General features: G+C 37.7%; 1 protein-coding gene across 3 annotated transcripts in view; it reads left to right on the forward strand.

Annotated features, from left to right (window-relative positions):
- Positions 1–23,144, forward strand: part of GREB1 (growth regulating estrogen receptor binding 1) — an 87,465-nt gene that overhangs the window by 41,708 nt on the left and 22,613 nt on the right. For all 3 annotated transcript variants that reach the window (XM_054629499.2, XM_077175081.1, XM_077175080.1), the window contains exons 5-22: positions 2,716–2,898; positions 3,185–3,328; positions 4,621–4,746; positions 6,668–6,790; positions 7,677–7,814; positions 7,981–8,166; positions 8,675–9,025; positions 9,733–9,861; positions 11,436–11,561; positions 12,013–12,210; positions 12,301–12,481; positions 13,965–14,157; positions 14,744–14,880; positions 15,994–16,333; positions 17,941–18,056; positions 18,763–18,962; positions 20,692–20,781; positions 22,171–22,745. In XM_054629499.2, coding sequence (XP_054485474.2) covers positions 2,716–2,898; positions 3,185–3,328; positions 4,621–4,746; positions 6,668–6,790; positions 7,677–7,814; positions 7,981–8,166; positions 8,675–9,025; positions 9,733–9,861; positions 11,436–11,561; positions 12,013–12,210; positions 12,301–12,481; positions 13,965–14,157; positions 14,744–14,880; positions 15,994–16,333; positions 17,941–18,056; positions 18,763–18,962; positions 20,692–20,781; positions 22,171–22,745 — 3,536 coding nt within the window. The remainder of the gene's footprint in view (positions 1–2,715; positions 2,899–3,184; positions 3,329–4,620; positions 4,747–6,667; positions 6,791–7,676; positions 7,815–7,980; positions 8,167–8,674; positions 9,026–9,732; positions 9,862–11,435; positions 11,562–12,012; positions 12,211–12,300; positions 12,482–13,964; positions 14,158–14,743; positions 14,881–15,993; positions 16,334–17,940; positions 18,057–18,762; positions 18,963–20,691; positions 20,782–22,170; positions 22,746–23,144) is intronic.

Raw genomic sequence — 23,144 nt, forward strand, 5'->3', positions numbered from 1 at the left:
TGACCTTTGTGCTCTCTGTAATGTATGGAACAATATTTAATGCAGCTTGTTTATGAAACAAGCTGTCCCCTCTGTCAGCTGCTGCCTTGGGCCATGGCATGAACAGGGCATTCAGAGGAGGATGATGAAATGTTTGGGTTCTCAGTGTTACTCAATCTGCCACATAAAATGCTCTGAGCAGGGGTGGCAGAGCCCTGCAATGAGAAATGACTGAACAGCATCTTATTGCACTGGAACTATAAGAGCATGCTGTGTTCTATCTGTGGTTGCAGGGCTGAGCTGCATTAATGAAGCAATGGCTGTCACCAAGGAGTGTCAGTCAGAGGGAATGGATGGAAAAGGATGTTGACAAGAGCTTACAAGAAAGGACTGAGTCACACTCAGAGGGCTGGAGAAACTAGATGTGGAAGTTGACAATTTAACTTAAAGGAAAATTAAAAAATAAACTTTTAAAATGTCCTCCAAGGGCTTTTCAAAACAAGTGGACAATTTAGATCTGTTTAATCTTTACTAGCCTCACCTTATGCTATATAGAGTGTAAACTAATTTTCCAGTAGATGCTGCAGAGTTAAGAATAGGTGATAAGGGCAAAAGGTTTTTTTCAGGTAAAAGTTACTGCTAAATCTGGTTTGGGCAGATGTAATTTACAGAAGTGATCTGAAAATCTGAAGTCCAAATGACAAGATTTTCTGTCTGCTGTCCAACTTGGATTGAACAAATACTTCAATATATGGCTTTGTCAAGTTGCTTTGTCAAGACACTCCCAGCAAAATGGTAAAACCTGGAAAAGCGTACTTTTGGAAAAAAACAAAGAGTAAATTTGAAAACATCCTCAGTCTTGCAGGTGGCCACCAGGCAAAAATTGCAGTGCTGCTGCTGTGATGCTCTGTGTGCTGCTAAATAGATGGGAAGTTTTCATTTACCAGCAAAAGCATTTTTGATGATTTCTTAATCGGCATAAAATGCATGCAAACTCTACAGCTTTTGCCACATCCGTTCTAATTTTGTTTCCTTTTGTTGTTGCTTTTATTGCAGCTACTCAAGGCTCTGTGATGTTAGACAGATGCTTTTGTGCTGACTGATATAACACAGAGGATTCTGCAGAGTCATGACTTGTCCTGATTTTATGAGTCACAATGACTTTTATCATCCTACTGACTAGGATCAGAGAGATAATAGGCAGCTTTCAATGGTTGTTAGCACTTGTTCCCATGGATACCAGACCAATCTCCACATCAACTTTAGTTTTTAATAAATTCTTCTGAACCTTTTGAAAACTAATGAAAGTGCTTGGGTTGAAAACCAAACAACAGGTGTTTACAGGGAATTATGTTTCAGTGTTTGTACTTTACAAAAAGAAAAAAGCATTGACCATTAGTTTGTAATTTTAATTGTTTGAGATATGTGATGGAAATAATAAATTTCATAAATGTCTCTTAATTTGATTTACCATATTATTCATCCTTTATTCCAGTTTTTTCTTGGACAATGGTATTGTCCACCTTATGTGTAATACATTTTACCATGTTTCAATTCACTGAATAGAAAGGAATGCTTAGATGGAGGAATAGACCCTGAATAGACCCTTCTCAATTCCTGTTATTACACATAAAAATGTACATTACATATGATTAAAATTAAAGAAAAGGTCATACTTCAAGTCATGTGTAGGGAACAGAGAGAAAATTTCCATGGGGAAGATTATCTTTTAATTGCTCAGTATAGGATGATAATAATAATAATAATAATAAGTATTTTCAGACAGTTGTATTAGTCTGATGAAGATGAAAATATCTTAAGAAATACTTTGTAAAATGGACAAAAGAAAGAAGACTCTTAAGGCAGCTGTGGGAGCAATGCCCTTTATTTCCGATGTTAATGACATCAGCACATGAGCCCCTTGTTGAGGCCCAGGCTGTGTATCTCAGAATGAGAGGAAATGGCAGTATCCCTGGAAATGCCCCATCAAGCCTGAGTACAAAAAGCTTTACGGGGAAGGACTGTGTCTCTGTTGTGTCTATAAAGTTGCAGACACTTTGTTCCTGTAATCATAAATAGTTTCAACTGCTGTGAAGTGCTGACACAGTTCAGCCATAATTTGACAAAGCTATTTTAAATTAATAGCCCAGGAATGCTTTGGTAGTTTCTCCTCTCTAAAACAGTGTCTGTAGTAAGAACTTGATACTTCAATATGTTTAGATTTATCTAAATATAGTAGGTTAAATATACTTAATTTCTTGAGACTTAATTGCATGTTTCATTGAATTGAGTGAAGTGAAATTCAGTGAAATTGAATGATATGTCAGTGAAAACTGAAAGAGAAGTGAAGCATGTACGTACTGTGGTGCTGAATATGGCTGGGGTTAAGCAATTGACTCAGAGCTCTTCAGTCAGACACTTATCACAGATAGGTAATAAATAGGAATTGTGATATTTTTCTATGAGAGAAAATGAAAAATATGGCCCATTTTATTTGTTTTTTAAATGTGTGGCTGTGTTTTTGCAGTCTGTTATCTGAAGTGCAATACACTTTCTGTACAAAGTGCAAATACTTTTTTTGAGGAAAATGGTAATAAAAATTTCACTCTGTGAAAAAAAAACAACCAAAAACCCCAAACCTAAATACAGCCTTTCCTCTGGAAAGAGTCATGTTTGAATGTTATTAATAGTGACCCACATATCTCATTGGATTATGTATATTGTTTATTTTATCAGGCTTCTCTGGCAATTGCGTTGGCTGTGGCAAGAAGGGTTTCTGCTACTTTACAGAATTCTCGAATCACATTAATCTTAAACTGACCACTCAGCCCAAGAAACAGAAACACTTAAAGTATTATCTGGTCAGGAATGCACAGGGAGCTCTGACCAAAGGATCTGTAATCTGCTGGAAAGGGGCAGGTAAGATAATGAAGCTGTCGTCCTCGAGCTCTGGTTTTCATCACCCAAGCTTAGCTATTATGGGGTCTGGTGTCTGTGTAAAGCCTAAGAGAGATCCTTTGAAAGACTCCCTAAAGCCAGGTGACTGCTGGAGCAGCTGTAAAAGCCATTTTCTGACCCAATATGAGCCTGGCATGTCTGAAGATGGTCTGTCATTCCAAGTGCTGTAGCCTCCAAGCAGTTCATGTGTGAAATTATCAGAAAGATAAAGAAAGTTTTGTGGTTTTTTTTTTTTTTTTTTGTTAAGAGTTCAGAGGCCGGCAGTCTTCAACCAGTACCTGCTCAAGCACCTTGTTCCAATTTCCAGAAAGCTCAGGCCTCTCAGGAAGCACCTCCAGTGAGCCTCTCCCACCTGCAAATGCCAGTGCTCCAGCTGGGACTCAGCAAACAGGTACCTCTTGGAAGGAAAACACGCTGGGGTTCCACTTCACTTAACTCTTCTGTGCTTGGTGTATTTGGGTACTTGTACTTGTATGAAAGCAAAGACAAACAAACAAGTGAGCACATTGCCTAATAAAACAAGTTGAATAGAATTAGAGATCTATTACAAACAAAGAAAGCAATTATTCCTTGAAGGCTTCTTGCTGTTCATTTTCTCACATCAGGTTTATGTAAAAAAGGTTAGCAAGTAGTAAATAGGTATTCTGCAGTTTACTCACAGTTGAACCAAACCAAAATGTTTAAAAAAGCCTTTATTTCTGAAGTGTTTTTCCAGCTGCCACTTGTCTGGTCACAGATGACAACTGTTACAGGATCCAGTGTAATTTTAGCTGTTTTTGTCTGATCCAGTCTATTTTATGCTATGACTAGAATCCTTTTCAAAACAGACGGTATATGGGCATCAGCTTAAAAGCTTGTGAATTTTTTCTTCTGCTGAGAAAAGTGACTTTAATATTAAAAAACAAACTAATGGTTAGTATCTGTAACTTTCTTTGTATTAAAAATTCTTTTTCTGACCTTTACTTTTCTATTAACTTGACATAAATGAAATGTGATAGATGACAGAGGCTAGAGTGATCCCTCTGAGCTTCTTATAATGAAAACAGCTCTTTAGTGTCTTGTGACTATTACAGGTTTTTCCTGGGTTTTTACACAGGGGAGCTAAGCAGGGCATCTGTAGTGGTTATATTCTTTATTCTCTGTGTGAGATAGAAGTCTGTTAAATAGTTGTGATCTGGAATACTGGTGCCCTTCCAGAAAAAAATCATCAATCTCTTTATGATAACAGATTGCCTTTTTTTTCCTCAGAATTTTTAAAAAAAGCTACATTAATTACAAACATATTAGGCTTGAGAATGCCTCCCCCTTTTTTTCTTTTTTTTTTTTTTTTAATGCAGCATAGTTCAAAAAATCTTAGAGAAACATTGGGATGGAGGCTTAGTAAATTTTAAACATGTCTCTTTTGCCTGATTCTTGAGTAAACTTTACGTAAGAGCCAGGGTCATGCAAAGAAGTTGCAGCTTCTGACATATGCATTTAATTGAAGAGTCAGATTTTGCCCAGGCACTTAATTGGGAGTGGGAGGTCAGAAGTGGATTGTTTCATTCAGCATTGTATTCACTCTTGAGCAGATCCCAATGGCTCTATGTAGGTAAATGATGAAATGATTGGTTTGTTATATCAGCTGAGGATCTTGACATAGAAATGTTTAATGTGAACACTTTGGGTTTTTTTCCTTGTCAGCTGCAGCCGTAGATCACACCCCTTCAACAGCTGCATTCAGCTCAGCAGTTTATAATGGCAAGGAATCACCTAAACAACAGTTGATGAAAAATAACCTGTCTGCTCTGACAAGACCTTCAGTTTTAGGTATTTGTATGGATTTGTTGTTTAATAACCCTAAACTCTATGTGTATAACAGAAGCATTGAACAAATTATATCATGATTGTAATTTCCTGAATGAATAGAAATTACCATTCCCTTCCAAGTCCTTTCTGACCACAATACCATTTTCTTCTTCAATACCATTTGATATTAATTTCCAGGGAAAAAAATTCTTTAGATGTTTTCAGCCACAGTTTTGTTACAGTTCATAATATTAGCTGGATGTTTTCCTCATATTTACAGTTCATTAATTTAATAGAGACACAGACCAGATTCTGAATCCAGGTTCCTAAGGAATGTGTCTGTTTGCATCGATTTCACCAACAGATTCTGTGAAGGGAATTAAGGAATTTTTATAAGTAATCACTCATAAGATGATTCTTATTGCAGTTCCTATTGAACTGTTGCAGTTCACCTTGGGATGGAGAGCTAGACCTTGTCAACCAGCTCCAAATTCAATAAATTGTCCTCACTATAGCATTATTATTAGGATTTTTGTTAATTGTTTTCTGTCCCAAACTGTGTCACTGGCTTGTATAAGGAAGAAAATTAGTTTTCACTGTGGCTAGAAACAAACTATAGCTCTGTTTTAGGATAAGTCTTCCCAAGTTTCCCTGCTGGCGTCACAGACAAATTCTCCTTCTCTGCCCATTCAGGCTCTTAATCTCTTTTTTCCATGCAGCAGCACATTATTGCTAATTCATTTCAGAAGGATTTATTTCACATATCAACATATCTTCACGAAATAGCACAGCACTGTCAAATAAAAAATCCTTTGTATTGCTCTAAGTATCTTGTGACCTTGTCCCAGGCAATGCCAGGAAACCAAGTGAAAGGATGAGCAGCAAAATGGCCAAAGGCTGCCCTCGCGTGGCGAAAGTGTCAGGGACAAAGTCACTGGAAATCTGTGTCTGAGGGCCTGCAAGAGAACCATCTTCTTCTAGATCTGAAGGCCTCGGGTTTATCTTTAATTTTAATACATTTTTCAAAATTAAACCCACACTTTTTACATTAAATTCTTATGTTGCCTCGCATTTTATGTGGGACTAATTGTTCTGCCAGGAGGTACAGCCTTGGCAGGGTGAAGCAGTGCTATGACCTCGGTGTAGTCATGTCCAGAAACAGAAATTGCTTCATCCTACAAGTTTCTGAGCAATTCCTGGAGGACCACTGACTCGAAATAATTGGAAATACTTGGTGTTAGTGGAGGCTTATCATTCTAGGAGTTTTCAGGAGTGCACAAGGAGACTCAAGAAAATGATGAAAGAAAATTAAAGAAGTTAGTCATCAGGATCTCCTAGAGAAACTGTGAGAAAATTGCTTTCACAGAAAAAAAAAATTGAAGGTATTTATCAGTAGGAGGAAGGTGTAGAAGTAGTTTGATAGGAGTTAATATGGAATAACAAAAAACCAAAGATGGAATCAGCAAGAAGTGGCAAAAATCCTGTAAATGGGAAAATTGTTGAAAAGAACTCAGATGTTTATTACTATTACTCTGAAACCCTTGGGAATATTATTTTTCAGTAAGTTACATGTAACACTGTGTCATGTGTTCAGAAATAAAAGGAGCAAAATGCCCACAGTCTTGACTTCAAAATATTAATACTTTAAAGTATTCTTAGTATGTCTCTTACTGTACTTATAATGTATTTTTCTTAGTAGAGAGAAAGCATTGGTATAAGATAAGGAAAATCTGGATAATAAGGAGTTCTCTGCACCAGAAATTTCCAAGAAATTTAATCAGGACAAAACAAAGTAAAATAAACAACACAAAATTATTATATTCATAGACTTGATCTTTTCTACTACCATACTCATTGAATACATTCAGTTTATCAAAATATATTGAATTACCATGCACAAACCTGTATACATTTTATTCTAATATTTCTCTGAAACATTTAGGCACATTAACAAATTCAGGGCCTCCAAAAAAGCGCCATAAAGGTTGGTCACCAGAATCTCCATCATCCACTGAAACTTGGAACTTGCAGCTCAATCCACAGGCTTCAAACAGAATTAAAAATGGTAAGCTATATCCAAAGTAATGATTTTGTCTCATTATTCAGAAAATAATAGGGGGAAAGAGGCATTATTTTAAAGACACAGGCAGATTCATATGAGAGATTTCTCTGTGCTCACCTTGATGCTTTATTTCCATTGATTTTGAGGCTCTGAGCCTAACTCTCCTTAGGTTCTAATCACGGAGTCATTAACAAACCCCAACCGATACCTGGGTCCATTTTTAGACACCAAAATGCCTTTGGAATATTGAAATTAGTATAATAACTCAGGTACATAATAGCAGTACCATTCATTGTTTTAATTATTTGTCATAATATTTGTGGCACTTGGATTGTATAGTCCAGCTACAGACAAGAGTGACATGCAGTGAAATAAACCCAGTTTCCCCAAAATATTTTCTTTTAATGTACTATTTTTTATATTAAAATTACTATAAAGAAGTTATGCCTGAGCAAATATTGAATCATGTGTTTTTCTTTCTTCTTATAGCAATAAAAACTGTTTAGAATGAGTGAAACTAAATATATCACATAGAACTCACAAATCATAGCTATACATGTAATCACAACTACACAATATCACATAGATCTCTCTATTTATGCATTCATACCTGGAACTGTTTATTTATAAACATTTATAAACAATTTATAAACATTTCAAAATCTTTAGATGCATATGTGTTGTCCAGTGTTGCAATGACATAATTAGTCCTCCAAGACACTGAGCATAACAGTGTGGGTTGTAGTAACAGGTCATGAGCTGTTTGATGGAGCCACAAAAAGCAGTTAATGCTGATAACAGATGTGGGTGTGAGATGGTGCTGAATAACTTCTCTTTGAGGAAATCCTTACCAGACCTAACTCCAGTAATAATTTGTCTAAAATCTCAGATGGAGGAAGCCTGTTATCTTTACCACATTCTGCTTTGGTGGGACCAGCCTCCTCTCCAATGGTGGGCTCAGGAGAACCAGTCTCAGTTCCTGACAACTTGCTGAAAATCTGTAAAGCAAAACCAGTTATTTTTAAAGGTAAATCCCTCAACCTCACAACAAGGCCTCTATTTTTTGCAAGAGATGTAAAAATATATCCTACTCCTAAACATTATCCATTTCAAGGTGTGACTATTAAAACTGTTTAATGTACATATGAAAAGTGACAAAATTAATGTAATGTGTACATGCATTTATTTTGTAGGTCATGGAAACTTTCCATATCTCTGTGGGAACATTAATGATGTGATAGTGAGTCCTTTGCTGTATACCTGTTACAGAAATTCACAGTCTTTATCTAGAGCATATGAACAATATGGTGCATCCACAATACAGCCTATTTCTGAGGAAATGCAGCTGTTACTGACTGTCTACTACCTTGTTCAACTAGGTAAGATTGTTCTACATCCAGGCAGACTACTTGAATGTATTACATGCAGGCAAATTATAAGGGGAATATTAGGGCAGACCAGTACTAAATATGAGTTTTTGATAATACAATATGAAACTATTTCATTCATGGTTATGGAACAAAATGAAGTGACTATGTTTTGAAGGCCAGACAGATTGAGTTATAAACATACAAAGTTTATTTTCTGCATCTGGGACCTCAGCAATGAAAATTAAAGTTCTTGCAGACAATCTGTGGTTTAGAAGTATGCTGAGACAGGCAGCACTCAACCTCTTAAATATTTCTAATTACTGGTACTCAGGTTCAAATTAGGGCAGCTTTATGAGTATCACAAAGGCGTTTCAAAATGAAAAATTTGCTTTACATCTGCAAAAGGCAACAGAGTCATGCATGCAGAAATCTGAAACATTTTTTTTTGAAAAGAAGTTTTTAACTCAACTGTTCTGTTTAATTGTTTCATAATCTTTCCCTCTTATTTTTTTTTTAGCTGCAGACCAGGTCCCCTTGATTGAGGATTTGGAGCAGATATTCATGCGCTCCTGGCGGGAGTCGCACCTGTGTGAAATCCGTCAGTACCAGCAGGCTGTTCCCCAGCCCTTCCCCCAGCTGCCCAGCCCCATCACCCCAGTGACCTCAGCCCAGCTGCCCTGGCTGGCAGGGCTGGCAGCCAGCTCCTGCAATGACAGTGTCCATATCATTGAGTGCAGCTACTCCCTGGCAGAAGGGCTTTCTGAAATGTTTAAGCTCCTCATGGAAGGAAAGTTAACAAAGACAAACTATGTGGTGATCATATGTGCCAGTAGGAACCGAGCCATTGACTCCTGCATTGTGATAACAGGTAATATCCCAAGGATCTATCTCCTTGCAAACCAGAGCAGTTCAGCACTGTGAGGGGTTTGGTTGGAGTTCCAGTGAGTTGCCTCACAAAGCAGAGCTTTGGCCAACCAGTCATGGTCTTTGATGAAGCCAAGCTGACCCTGCACAGCTGGGTCTTTCCCCAGCCACCTTCTGCCTGTGTTGCCCATTTTTTCACCAAAGCATCTCAGCCAACAAGGCTGCAAACAAGAAATAGTGAGTTCCAGCACGCACAGTGCATAAAGCTCTCCTGCTCTGTGCAATATTACTGCAGGGAACCTTTCCTTAGCTTCTAAAAGATGGTCTTTCAATGTCATTCCCTTCAACAACCTGCTCACAATTAAATAAATTATCTGAAAGGCCATTCAAAGATTCAATGTGATTGTAAGATAGTTGGCAATTCCTTTCAATATTATTTAGTCTTTTTTATATCCTGTATCAATGAATGCTTTCCAAACTGGGAATGAAATACAAAGAATTGTAAAACATGAATCTATTTTACATGTGTCTGGTGCATATATGTGTTGAAGATATAAAAGACTCATAAAGACTTATCTCTGCCATTTTTGTATGTGTGGTATTCATTTAGTTGTAGAGTATTTATATTATGACTTAGAAGAACATTCTTAACTAGTTTGAAGAGTTTTTAAAATTCCTTTTTTTTTTTTTTTTTTTTTTTTTGTCTTTTAGGAAAGTATCAGGCAAGAGTTCTGTCTGAGAGCATGCTCAGTCCTTCAGACTACCAGAAAGAAGTTAACTATCAGCTGGTCACAGGGAAGGTGGAAGCTCTGGGGTCCTTCTTTAGCACACTCTGCCCAGGTACCTAACAAATTGTAAAGAGGCTTGTTTCCAAATCCCTGAAACTTCTAAATCTGGGAAAACACCTGTGCTCATTTCCTTAACAGAAGGAAGACACTATTAGAAATACATGAAAAATGCAGGGAAAAAAAAAAAGTTGTGAAAGTACAGTTGAATTGAAATTCCTCCTGAAAGCGTCAGTTTCTAAACTCCATTGGTTTCATAAAAATAGGCCAGCAAACAGCTGAGCATATTATTCTTAGCTATGCAAATCTATCCTTACATTATGTAATTCCATATGCATATGAATGTATAAATTCTTTTACCCTAACCATTTAGAGCAGAATAGATCAGAGCTATTTTATGAAAGGTGGGATTTGCCCCTTCAACATACCATACTTTAAACCTGATTGTGATGCCTGGGACAGAGAGGAAAATTGCAGAGAGACTGGATCATTTTTTGAGTGAGTGTACTGAGAATTACAACAGGCAGGATTATGTGGGGATAGATCAAGCTGTGTGGAAGGTTAAATCACAACTAGGGCAAATGCAGCATATTTGTCAGGATTAATGAGATGTCACAGTCTTCTTTGCCATTCTCATCATGTTGTTAAATAGATCACAAGAACCCTTCTGAATGTGTCATGATATTTTGAGTGGTCACTTAAGGGAATCTCATTTTCCTTAAATCATCTTGTAGTTTTGTACTGTTTATCTTAGTATCTTCAAAGTATGGTTCTCAAAAGCAGAGAACCACAGAGAGATATAGAGTTCTCTGCAGCTGCTATTGTTTAGCAATATTATTGTTTAGTTGTTATTGTTTAGCTGTTGTGTAGCAGAACAAGTAAATGAGCATCCTAAAAATAGTTGCCACCCATATTCACTGGACTGCTCTGCACAGGACAGGCCCTGCCTTTCTGAGCTCACTGCAGACATGCTCAAACATCTTTTCAACTGCTGAGAAAATACCTGGGGATAGATCAAGCTGTGTGCCTGGGTCAGGCATATTGTACTCTCTGCATAGCTTTCATCTTTTAAGTAAGGCCCTTGCTCTATAGAAATGGGTATGTTTGCAGATATTCAATACTTCAATAAAATACACCTTGCTTGCTTCAGCATTGACTTGTGTTTTTCTTTTGGCTGTATTAGAAATTATTTTTCTTTCTGTCTCTCAAAAATGTTAGTTTTAAAAATGTTTATCAGATTTTTCTCAACTTCCTTGTAATCCTTGTTAATGAACAGTATGGATCCATGGTCTGAACATAAACTAAGCCAGTTTTATGTCATTGTTGTTGCTGGTTTGCATCAAGGCCTTAATGTTAGTTTTCTACCACATTCCATAAATGTCCTAGCTGGTCAGCAGAGAGGGTTTGTCATTCTCTGGTCTGGTTTTCATTTTACTAGTGATACTCTGTAAAAAGAGATGCAATAGAAAATAACAAGAGGGTTCCTGTATAAAACAGCCAATAAGCCAAGGGCAGGATTGCTAGCAAATATATATATATAAAGTTTTTAAGATCTACAAAACAAAATCAATATGAAATGCAGCTCTTATTAACATGGATATTTATTCCACTGTCCCTTCCATTTGACAGAGGGTGACATTGATCTTTTGTTGGAAAAATTCTATCAAGAAAACCAAGGTCACATCTCTTCATCGCTTTCTGCTTCAGTGAATAAACCAACAGCAGTGAATGGAGCTGGAACAGCTGTGTGTACAAGTAAGTGGGGAGGATGTTCTAAAGAGGTATCAGAGTAGGGCACTGGACACCAAGTTCTGGGTGCACAGTTAGATCTCTCTGGGCAGAGCCCAGAAGGCAAAGGTCCTGAGGCAAACAGCAACTCATGTCTTGGAATATTCAGATTTACACTGGTGGATGTTCTGCTTCATTCCACTGGGTGTTACAGTGTTTGAAGCTGTAACTTGTACTTCTTTGGTAGCAGAATGCTATTGTTTAAATTCACTTTTAGGTCTCAGACACTTTACAGGACCAGTATGTCCAAATGCAGAAAGATTTCTTTGCATATTCTCTATAGATTTTCATAAATGAACTCCTGTAAATAAGCAAAATACTTTAAAGAGTAGATCAGTTATTCTTTGCCAGACTCTTAACATTTTACATTAGATTAGACTTTGGGCATATATCTAAACAGAATTTTGCCTTTTTCCAGGTTATGAGATTGAACGACATGAAATTCGTCCATTCCAGCTAGCAGTGGCTCAGAAATTGCTGTCTCATATTTGCTCAATTGCTGACTCCAGCACTCAAAATCTTGATTTGGGTTCCTTCGAGAAAATTGATTTCTTGATTTGTGTTCCACCCTCCGAAGTGACTTACCAACAGACTGTGTTTCATCTCTGGCACTCAGGTGCTCATTAGTTGGCTTTATTTTAGATTTACACAACATTCTTAGATGTAGCCATATCCAGAAATACTGACACTTATTCTGTTCTTTTAGGTATATTATTAGAACTTGGATTAGAAAAGGAACACCTTACAAAGCAGAGAGTGGAACAGTATGTTATGAAACTAGATGCAGAAGCCCAAATTAAATTCAAAATCTTTTTACAAAACTCTATGCAGAATCCACACACACTGTTTGTCCTAATCCATGATCATGCACACTGGGATCTAATGAGGTAAGAAAACTGTAACTTGTTTTTAGAGAAATTATTATTATCTGCATTATATCTCAAGATTAGTTTTCAGATTTATCCCTTCCTTCATCTTTGTTTGCAACTTTCTGCTAACTCTGCTTCCCCATGCATTGAATAAACATGTTTTAAACATGTTCATGATTTAGTCTTACCCTGCTTATTATATTGTGCCTCAGTAGAACATTTCAGCTTTTTTGCTCCCCATTCTTATCTACTTTCAGCACAGCTTTTTTTTTTTTGGCTATTTGTCCTTTGTTCAATGAAAGTACACAGAGCTCCTGCTCCTCTATTACTGTCCTCTGGGTTGTAAAATTTGCAAAACCTCAACCCAGTGAGTAGAAAACTAGTGAGCCAACACTGCTGCCTATTTTTTTAACTGACTAAAAGTTTTGCAGTTCTTTTCTATCCAAAATCAGTGACTTGTAAGAATTGAAAGCTTCTGTGGATTCTTAGTGATGCCAGGTAGAGTTCTGAGGGAAAGTGTTCCTGTCCAGTGTTTACCAAGTTTCCCATCAGCTCACTCACATAACTCATTGCTTCCCTCTTCCCTCGCAGAGCTCTGTTTCCATAAATTCTCAACAACCTGCCTGCTGACAAGTGGGGCTGCTTTTGCTGTCTGCTTCTGAGACTCTTGGGGAGGTTGGAAAACATTCTGAACTCCAGAAACACCAACAAATTCCAACTTTGGGATTGTGGTAGTGTTTCTGAAACCAAACACTAGAATCTTGCTTGTGAATGAAGTGAGGTCTTGTCTTTTACACTGGTTAACAATGATGACTTTCAATGAAACTGCATCTGAGGGTTTCCTCTTCAGCTCCCCTGTCTTAGGAACTTACATGGACTTTTACAGCTGTCCCAGCCTTTGAGGCATTTATTCATTTATTCCTTGAGTGGTAGAGAAGTACCTGTGTTGCTGCTCAACTCTGTTTTCTGTCTAATAAAGATACATAGGCAGGTAAATGCCAAAAATTCAGTAGCATTAATTTGGACTGAAATTTTGCTCAGGAGCAAGGAATTGACTGTCAGTATTCTGTGATACTGTGATTTGCTCTAAGAATAACTATTCATTTTTTTATCTTTTTCTATAATCTGTACTTTTCTATCTTGATTTTGTAGGTTAGAATTATCCTTTGTTAAGGGCAGCACTAACAATCTGACCAGAGTTACTACAGGACTATGTGTCTATTGGTAACTTCCACATTAGCTTCCTTTCCTACTTTATCTCCCATATTCTGGTAGCTGCAAGGGATTGGTAATTTGCTAGTTAGAGAGCTTATCAGACTCACCAAAATTTTTACTTGCAGTGAAATAATTTGCATTTTCTTCTCTGCAACAATTTCAGGGTAAAAGAAGAGCCCTAAATTCCTTTAACTTTGATTTCACATCCAGGTTTAAGCTATTACACAGACACAAATATTCCCTTTTGCTGATCACTTTGGAGAGTTTTGGGTTTCTTTTTTTGCAGTGCTATGCATAGTCTTTATCCTCAAACAGAGCTGTCGACAGGACTTGTTGATAGACTGTTGAACTGCAGGGAGGTGAAAGAGGCACCAAATATTGTGACCCTCCATGTGACTTCCTTCCCCTACGCGCTGCAGACACAGCACACTCATATCAGCCCTTACAATGAGATCCACTGGCCTTCTTCATACAGCAATGTAAGATGGATGCTTTGAGGTGCTTTTCTGAGCTTTTCATGAGTTATTTTCCATTTATGTCCTTAATAAAACAGTGAAGTCCCCATGATTTTTGTAAACAAGAGTGAAGTTTGCATGACATCCTGTTCAGTCTGTGGCAAGTTCATTTTTCCTTTTTTATCCTTTCTAGCTTTCTTTTTCTTTATTCCTTTTATATTTTCCATAAACTTTAGTAGCTCTGCTAAATATTTTTGAGCTACATAAATGGAAATCATCTTCAGTTCTGTCTCTATTGCATTACTGCATACAAATATGTACATACATGGATTTTCTTCATATATATGCATATTTAGTCTATATAGCTGGTCTGTCTGTGTGTATGGATTTATGGGGAGAGAGAAAGAAATGAGGAAAAATTGGGTCAAATTTTCATTCTCTCAAAATAGCTAATTCTGTTTCTTTCTCTTCTTGTTTTAATATGTCTGAGTAGATGTATGTTTATTAGAGAATGTGATTGTAAGTATATCAGGATACCAATGGTTAATCACTCATGAATTAATTATTTATAGACTATATCCTTGTATTTTTATTGCTTCATTTGCTCTAGGGTGTAGATTTATACCATGAAAACAAGAAATACTTTGGATTGTCAGAATTCATTGAGTCCACCCTCTCTGGACATAGCATTCCACTGCTTCGGTACGACAGCTCTTTTGAAGCAATGGTCATGGCTTTGGGAAAGAGGTATGGGGCCCTCCTTTGTTTAACATGGGAAACTTAGGAAGTCCTTTTTAGGGCCTTGAGTTATTAGCTAGAAGACCATTTTATTTATTTATTTATTTTATTTCTCTCTGTCTTACACATCATTTACATATGCAAGGCATTTCACCTGTTCTAATTTCTCCAATGTATTTAGTGTATACTGGGCTTGCAGTGTCATCAGTTGAGGCTGTCTCTTACTATGAGCATGCACACTGCTTAGCCCCATTTACAATGTGTTCTCGTTGTGACCTGTAACTCCTCTATATTGTAATAATCTAACATTGTATCATCACATAATTTTAAATGTGTTATTATTTTTGTCCAATATTATCACTTGCTGGCCCTGGCTGATTTTGATTTTGAGTATACTGCACTTGGAACACAAAGAGAAGTTAGATATATCACTGTGGCAGGTACACATAAATCAGAAATAAAATCTTCACAGCAAGCCATAGTCACAATTCTGAGCAAACCATAGCAAGCACTCTTTACTGTGCACCTGGGTTTCATTTCTGTGAAAATCAGAACACAGGAAGCTGTTGGATATCCATGGATCACCTTTCCATAAACTGGGGATTGAGATAGGGTGTAGCTGGCCTTGGGAAGTTGGAGTGCTCACTGGTTGCTGCCTACATATTCAGTCCTCTTGAACACAAGAGTAAATTGGTTCAGGGCTTCAGTAAGAAAACAAGAGAAACACCCAATCTCTCTCTGCCCCTTGAGAATGGCACACAATGAAGAATACTATTCTTATTGATAAGAAAATGTAATTTTGTTTGATGATATTAGTGAGTGCCTCCGCTAATATTGTGTGATAAACTTTGTAACAGCAGTAAGGTATGGATAAACTAAAGTGATGTAACTTTACTGGACTACTTGCTTGTAAACTTTTGTGAAGAGAAATGATGAGACGACATCAGTTCTGATTGTGAAATGATGCCTTGCAAATACTCTACAACTGCAATTGATGAGATTCTGTTGTACAGTAGATACAAAGGATTCGTTACAGGAGAAAATCCTGAGTTTACTATATTTTGTAAAAAATAGCTTTTTCACATCACCCTTTAATACTCTTTAATTCACCATTTATTTCAGGTTCCCAAGATTACACAGTGCAGTGATAAGGACTTTTGTCCTCATCCAACACTACTCTGCAGCTATGATGGCAGTGTGTGGTCTTTCTCAGATGAAGAATTACACCTCAGTTGAAACTCTGGAAATCACCCAAAATCTAATAAACTCTTCAAGACAATGTCCTAGTGGCCACGGCCTCATGGTCGTGTTGAGAATTCCATGTATCCCTCTGGCTGCAGTGGCATATGAACGTCTGTATAATGTAAGGGAAAGACTAGCCCTTGAAGATAACTTTGAAATAATCCTGGGAAACCCTAATTCTGGAATCACCATTGGGAAGCACTTTGTGGAACAATTGAAGGTAAGTTGCAGAATGGCATGTGCTGGGAAGCTTCCTTAGATGGGTGGGTGGGGAGACTTTACTGGTGACAGTTATAGCCATAAACTGAAGTGTGGAGTCCTAAAGTAAAACCAAAAACTGCAATGAGGAGCATGACTTTTACCTTTTACACATACTGTCTATGACACCTTTCCTGTCCTGCCTATGGTTAATGCTCAGTGAAATATTAACTAATACAGTTAGCACTTGACTTCCAGTAGCAACCCTCAGAAACAGCTGAAATGCTTTTATCTAAAGGGACTGTGAGAAATACATTAAAAAGACAAGTAAAATGTTCAGATTTAGCTGAATTTTCTCACAAAAACATCACAGTGCAAAAAGATTTTAATCAGTGACTAGTTGATTTAAATTGAGTTAAATTATTTTTGTCACCAGCAGGGGACAGGAAGACCGATTTACTTGATCAGTGATGGTAGTTAAGGATCCTAGAGCACTCTGGTGTTCACAGTTTGGGATTTTATGCTTTCTGAATCATGTCTTGGTTTATGGATTAATTTATATTCTTTAAGTCCAGAATCATGAGTCATCTGTTTAAAAAAAAAAAAAAAAGTGTCCTTTACTCTTCATAAAATTACCATCTTCTGATCACCAAAGCAAAAATGTATTTCCTCTAGAATGTTGTAATGTCTATATATGTTATACTGTTTACTCTGTTTGATCCAATTTTTTGATTAAGTCATTTGAGATCCAGAGCCTAATGCTGATCTCATTCTGCTATTAATTAGGCATCACTTACTCTGAAAAATCAGAATTAGTTCTGAGTCACATCCTGATTATGTTCTCTGACATGTATAGAGGGGAACATGAGCAGATGTCAGAGGTGAGTTGTTGTACTGTTGATCATACCATAGATGTTTCTTATCTGTAGATCAGTCTCACAGCAGAAAGGACTGACTGGTGAGTAAAGCAATACAGCCTGAGGCTGAGCAGTCAAACAATATATGGACTTGTCAGATTTCTCATAAAGGTACCAGGAAAACTGATAGCTTTAGGGGAGAGTGGGAGACTCCAGAGGGTTGTAAATAGGGACAGTGCTGTGTGTTGAACACTTCCAGCTTTCTCCTGTTCCTCTAAGGTGAAAAAGTCTCATTTCTAGCTTAGTTTCTTCCTTGGACTCAGACATCCATATATTATCTGCCTCAAGAAGCCTCTGTATTCTCTTCTCTCCCCCAAGACTCCTGCTCAGCTTTACTGTCCATTGTGCCATATTTGCCATATGCCCTGGTCTCAGTGCTGTCTATGCAGGCTGGAACATACTGTCCCAATGTGCTCAGACTAACAGCAGGCAGACTGCTGCCTGTAATGCTCTAGAAACTGTGAGAGCTATCTGTTTTGAATTGGGCTCTGCAGTGTGGCTTCTCTTCCACTGTACAAGTGGGTTATTATAATGGATGATAAAGAATGTCTTTCTGTCTTTTTATTTGATATAGATATATCTCAAATATATATATGTATATATATAAAAACTATTATGTATTATATATATGTATATATATAAAAACTATTATATAGTTACAGATAAGTCCAACATATAGATATATCCAACAGGGTTTCTCTACCTTGTACAGATCTGGCAGAAAATTGAAGATGTAGATTGGAGGCCACAGACCTATTTGGAATTGGAAGGTTTGCCTTGCATATTGATTTTTAGTGGGATGGATCCACAAGGGGAGTCTTTGCCACGGTAAGAAGATCCACTCTTTTCTCAGTGGCAGTGTTTTATCTATTGCTTATCAAATAGTTAAAGATTAACTGTGTGATTACTTGTGTGAGAGGAGAACAGATTTCAGTGTCGATGTGTTTCTTTGCCATTTTTGGGGCAGTTTTTATATCATAAATGCAACTCCATATTATTGATAATAAACTTCTGTTTATACAAAGACATAAATAGCTTCAAAAATATTACAAGAGTTATCCCAGTTTAGAGGAGAGAATGGGTATGTTAAAGAAAAGAAGTATAGCTGCTTAGGTTTCTTTAGGGTAGCTGAGAAATCTGCTGATGATGGTTGTATGTATGTGTGCCCCAGGATGTGTGGAGTGCCTTCTGGAATGGCAGCTGGAAGTGAGACAGGATGCCCTGGGGCACTAAATGCTTTTGTATGTTCAACTGAATCCTATTCTGTGTGTGTTAGGTTTAGAATCCAAATGATTATTCTTTTTCTTACGCTGATGCTAATGTTCAGTGCAGTAAATTAAGTTGTGTAATTGGGTTAAGAGAAAGAAAAGTGTATGCACCACAGTGGTAAGCTTATTAAGCACAAAATATTGTGTTCTATCTCATCCCTCATTGAAGCAAATTGTGAAAAAATTCCCCTTTGGCTGTGTTTCTTAAAGAGACAAGGCAGTAGCTACAGTGAGTTTTCACAGTAGCTCCTCCTGTTTCTCTCCAGATCACTGAGATACTGTGACCTGCGTTTAATAAATTCATCTTCTTTGGTACGGACAAGCCTGGAGCAAGAACTTGGTTTGGCAGCATACTTTGTGAGCTCAGAAATTCACACAGAGAAACCAGTTGTGAATGATGTGTTAGAAAGTGACCCAGAGAAACTAAGCAGTACTGACAATGAAGATGAAGAAATAGCAACAGAAGGTACTTTTTATTACTGGTAATAAAAGAAGCTGTAAAATGAGTGAAAATGATTAGCAAAAGCAGCAATGTAAGGGTGAGGTTTTCTCACTTTAGTCTTACTGAGTGAGCTCTGCTCCTTAGTTTTGTTTCATCTCATTGAACCTCTGTTTCCTCGCCTGCTGCTGATGCATTTTGACTTCTTGCAGTTCTACTGCTGTATCTGTTATCTCTCTGTTTTCTACCTCCCTCCTGTGTTCCTCCTTTGCCCTGTGTGTTCTGACAGCCACAAAGTGGAGCTCGAGTAGGAGCACCAGGTGACACTGTTCAGAGGACCCTGTGCATCTCCCTCCCCAGCAGGGAAGGGTGAGATTTGCTGTCTGAGAAGCAGCACCAGCAGTGACTGTGTCCCTACCTTCAGTGGCAGCTCCAACTAAACTGTTCCTGGTGCTACTGAACCTATCCTTACAATGATGTCAGTGATAAAGATTCCTTTCAAGGAAACAGCTGAGTAGTCCCTACCTTGTAAGGTGTTAAATAGTACGGATAGAAAATATATCTCAACATAGAAACTTCTGAGTTCTCCTTGAAAATGCTCATGAATTCAAATTAACAGTGTAGAGTTGGTGAATTCATAATATCTTAAGAAACCAATTGAGAACATACAAATATGTAAAACCCAACAATAATTTACCCATTTTTTTGAGTTATAATTGATGGACATTATCAGTTATTTATTAGTTCTTTACACTTTGTTTACTATCTATTGTGCCTATGGAAAACAAAGGATTTTTATCCCTGTAAAGTATATCTCAAACAACTTGCCTTCATTTCTTTTTCTATGCTATGAGGAGGAAGAAACCCAATTACCTTCCAAGTTCACCTAGGAAGTTCTTACTCACTGAAAATGACAGCAGAACAAGCTGAACAAAAATACTTTCTTTAATCCAATATGGACTCTTCATAGAGGAATGAAATGCCTGAGGTCATACTCAAAGTGTGTTCAAGAGATGCCTGCTTCAGATGTGATGGGTACTCCTTGCAATGAGCAGTTCTGTCCATTTAGTTGAAGTATGCTGAGATTGTATGTGATCTGAGTCAAATGGGCTCCTGTGATGTCTAAGGCTGCTCTCCTAGTCCATGAAGTATGGTGTGATCATCCAGAGTCCAGTTCAGAACATGTGAGATAGGCTTACAGTCTAAGTTTGCTGATGGCAGTGCTTATGGCTCAGTTTACCACGTTAACACTGTACAGAAACAATCATTTTAACTTAGGAGCCTGAGCTAGGAATCTCAAGTGAATGATAGCTATCCACCTGAGGATTTTCATCACCAAAAGCTGAGATATAATCTGGCCCTAAAACTGTGTGGGGCAGGAGGTAATTTTATGACATACTGACAAAACAGAGCTTGTTGCCTGCTGGTTTCCCTGACACTGGAATTGTGGGGAATGTAAGACATGGGTTGGAAGAGAAACCATGGTTGAGACAGGCCTAGATATTACCAGCTCCTGGTTCAGCACTGATTTTTGTGAAGCTATTGCAGCTCAGCACAGGTAAATTAGACTGTAGGCTGATCCGATATTCTGTGGTGGGAACAGATACTCTCCATACTGGAAACAGTGTCAGGATGAGGAAAAACCCCACACAAACCCTTCTGTACTTCTCCTTACTTTGACAATATTGCTGTGACTTAGAGGCTTACCTAAATTATATTTTGATTTTGTTTTCCCTTACTATCATTCATGAAACAGGTTCTACTTCAGAAAAGAGAAGTCCTATGAAAAGAGAAAGATCACGTTCCCATGACTCTGCATCTTCATCTCTCTCTTCAAAAGCTTCCAGTAAGACCATAAGATCATCTCTGTTAATTTAAGTTTAGGACATAAAAGAGACCTTAGCTTATTTGATAAATAATAAAAGGCATAAATCACTAAGGTTTTGATCAAGCCTACTTTAATGGGATCACTTAAGATGACTAGAAAATACAGGGATTAGGCTTCTGAAATATAGAAAATAGGATATTTTCTTGCTTGAAAAATTAACATGCCATGGAGTGCTCAAACTAGGTGCTTCCATGTGGTCTGCCCATGGCTGTGTGCCCTCAGTACATCTGTGGTCAAAGAAATATTTTTATTTCACTTTTTTTCTGTGCCCCTGGATACTGGTATTTTGAGGGATGTCACACTGGTGTTACTTGCAGCCATTCACAGTGCTGGTGACACTTTTGTGTTTGTCGCTAATGGCTATTACTGACTACTTTAGATTAATAGACAGAGGATAGCATTTCTTGAAATCAGGAGAAACTACTGACTTTTGTTTGTTCAAAATGTGGGGGTTTTTTGAGAACCAGCATGGTTGTTTTCACCATGAGGGAAATGTGGTTTAATGTATGTTCAGCCTTAGGCACGTATTTCTAATACCTTGTGTAGACTGATTCCACAAGCAGTTCTCTGTCTACTTTAAAGACTGTGACATATTTGCATGCCCTCTTTCACTAAGCGTTAAAGATGCTCAGAACCATTTAACATGTGTTAAACTTTCAAGAAATCTTAATAGTTAAAATATATATATAGCATAAAAATATATAGCTTTCAGAAAATCCACAGTTATCTGCAGGGTATATCTACATCACATATTCCCAGCCAACATTCATGAGTTCAGTATGTCCTCTGAGCTGACCCAAAGCTCTGTGAATGCACTAATGCATTATGTAGCACCAGGTGCTTGAGGGCTGCCAGGTTTTATTAGATCAGCCTAAGTGCTGGAGGGACCCAGACATGGGTGTCAGAGCAGAGCTGACTCAGAGGACTGTTTTTAGATGTCAGTCTGAGTAGACATTTCTGTAGTGTGGTAGGGTAATAGCCTGGAAGTACTTATTTCCTTCAATGCATTTAAACAATGGTTTTAGTAATTTTGTATTTGTCTCGAATGATTAAAGTATCTGGTGAGCACCTTCAGCAAGAAGTGTATGAGGGAAATAGAGGACAGAGCAATCACTGACATCTTTCCTATGCACTTCAGGACATTAGAAGCCACTTTCTGCATTGACACAAATACTACAAACTAGTCCCATTATGGCTTCCTGTACGAGGAAGGTCAAAGCAAGAAGAGGAGCAATGTTTGCTGGACAATGTATCAAGAGGATTGTTTGTTGTGTTTTGTTTAACTGTGGCATTGACTAGAGGAGATAGTTGCACTGTGTTAAAATACAATTTCTCTTTTAATTACAGCATTCTGCACTGAGTCATCCCCTCCCCAAGCCCTAAGTAACAGCACTGAAGAAACTACAAATAACTATGAAAGGCAGAAGCAGAAAGTAGACAAGGGGGCACAAACAACAATCAGCAAACACTTGCCACCAGTAACTGAACAGCTGGATATGAAACAAAACATAAAAAGTACCCAAGTCTCCACCACCTCATCATCCTCCCCACCTTTCTCCTCCTCTTCTTCCTCCTCTGCACCTACTCATAACTCCTTCATCCTACAGACATCTCAATGCTCCATGACCAAAGCATCTAAACAGCCTCCCATAGTTTTCCTGCCCAAACTGGTTTATGACATTATTACTTCTACAGACAGCAGTGGACTTCCCAAATCCTCCTCCCTCTTGCCTTACCATTCTGTTATGTGGGCAAGTTCTTTTCGTCCCCTTATGAGCAAGATGATGACGTGCACGGAGCAGTCCCTGTACTACCGCCAGTGGACGGTTCCCAAGCCAATCCACATGGACTACAACAACAGAAATGAGGGCAGAATGGACACCTTTCACCCAAGGAGACTGCTGCTGAGTGGGCCACCACAGGTGTGTAAAAAGAACAAGGTATTATCACTGATTAATTTAAGTATATCATCATCTCAGAAAAAAAATTTAGTCCTTATTATTCATACCCAAAGGTGTGGGGTTTTTTTTTGAAGAGTAAATTATGTGTATTTTATTTCCTAATCCCTTCTAATAAAAAATATCATCCTTTCTTTACTGTTAGCCTGAGTTTCAATACAGAGAAGCTGCAGCAATATTCACTTTGTCAGTCTCTCTCCATTAAAATGTGTTAAAGACAGTTTGCTCAAGAGATAGATTTCATGTGTAATTTCAGTTTGTTAAAGTTGCATATGCGTTTATGTTTTAAATAAAGATCAAAGATCTTGACAAAGCCACTTTCTTATAATCAATGTGAAAGCAGCTGACTTTGTAATTAAATTA

Source organism: Agelaius phoeniceus, chromosome 3 (genome assembly GCF_051311805.1).
Source record: "Agelaius phoeniceus isolate bAgePho1 chromosome 3, bAgePho1.hap1, whole genome shotgun sequence".
In the NCBI taxonomy this organism is placed as follows: Eukaryota; Metazoa; Chordata; class Aves; order Passeriformes; family Icteridae; genus Agelaius; species Agelaius phoeniceus.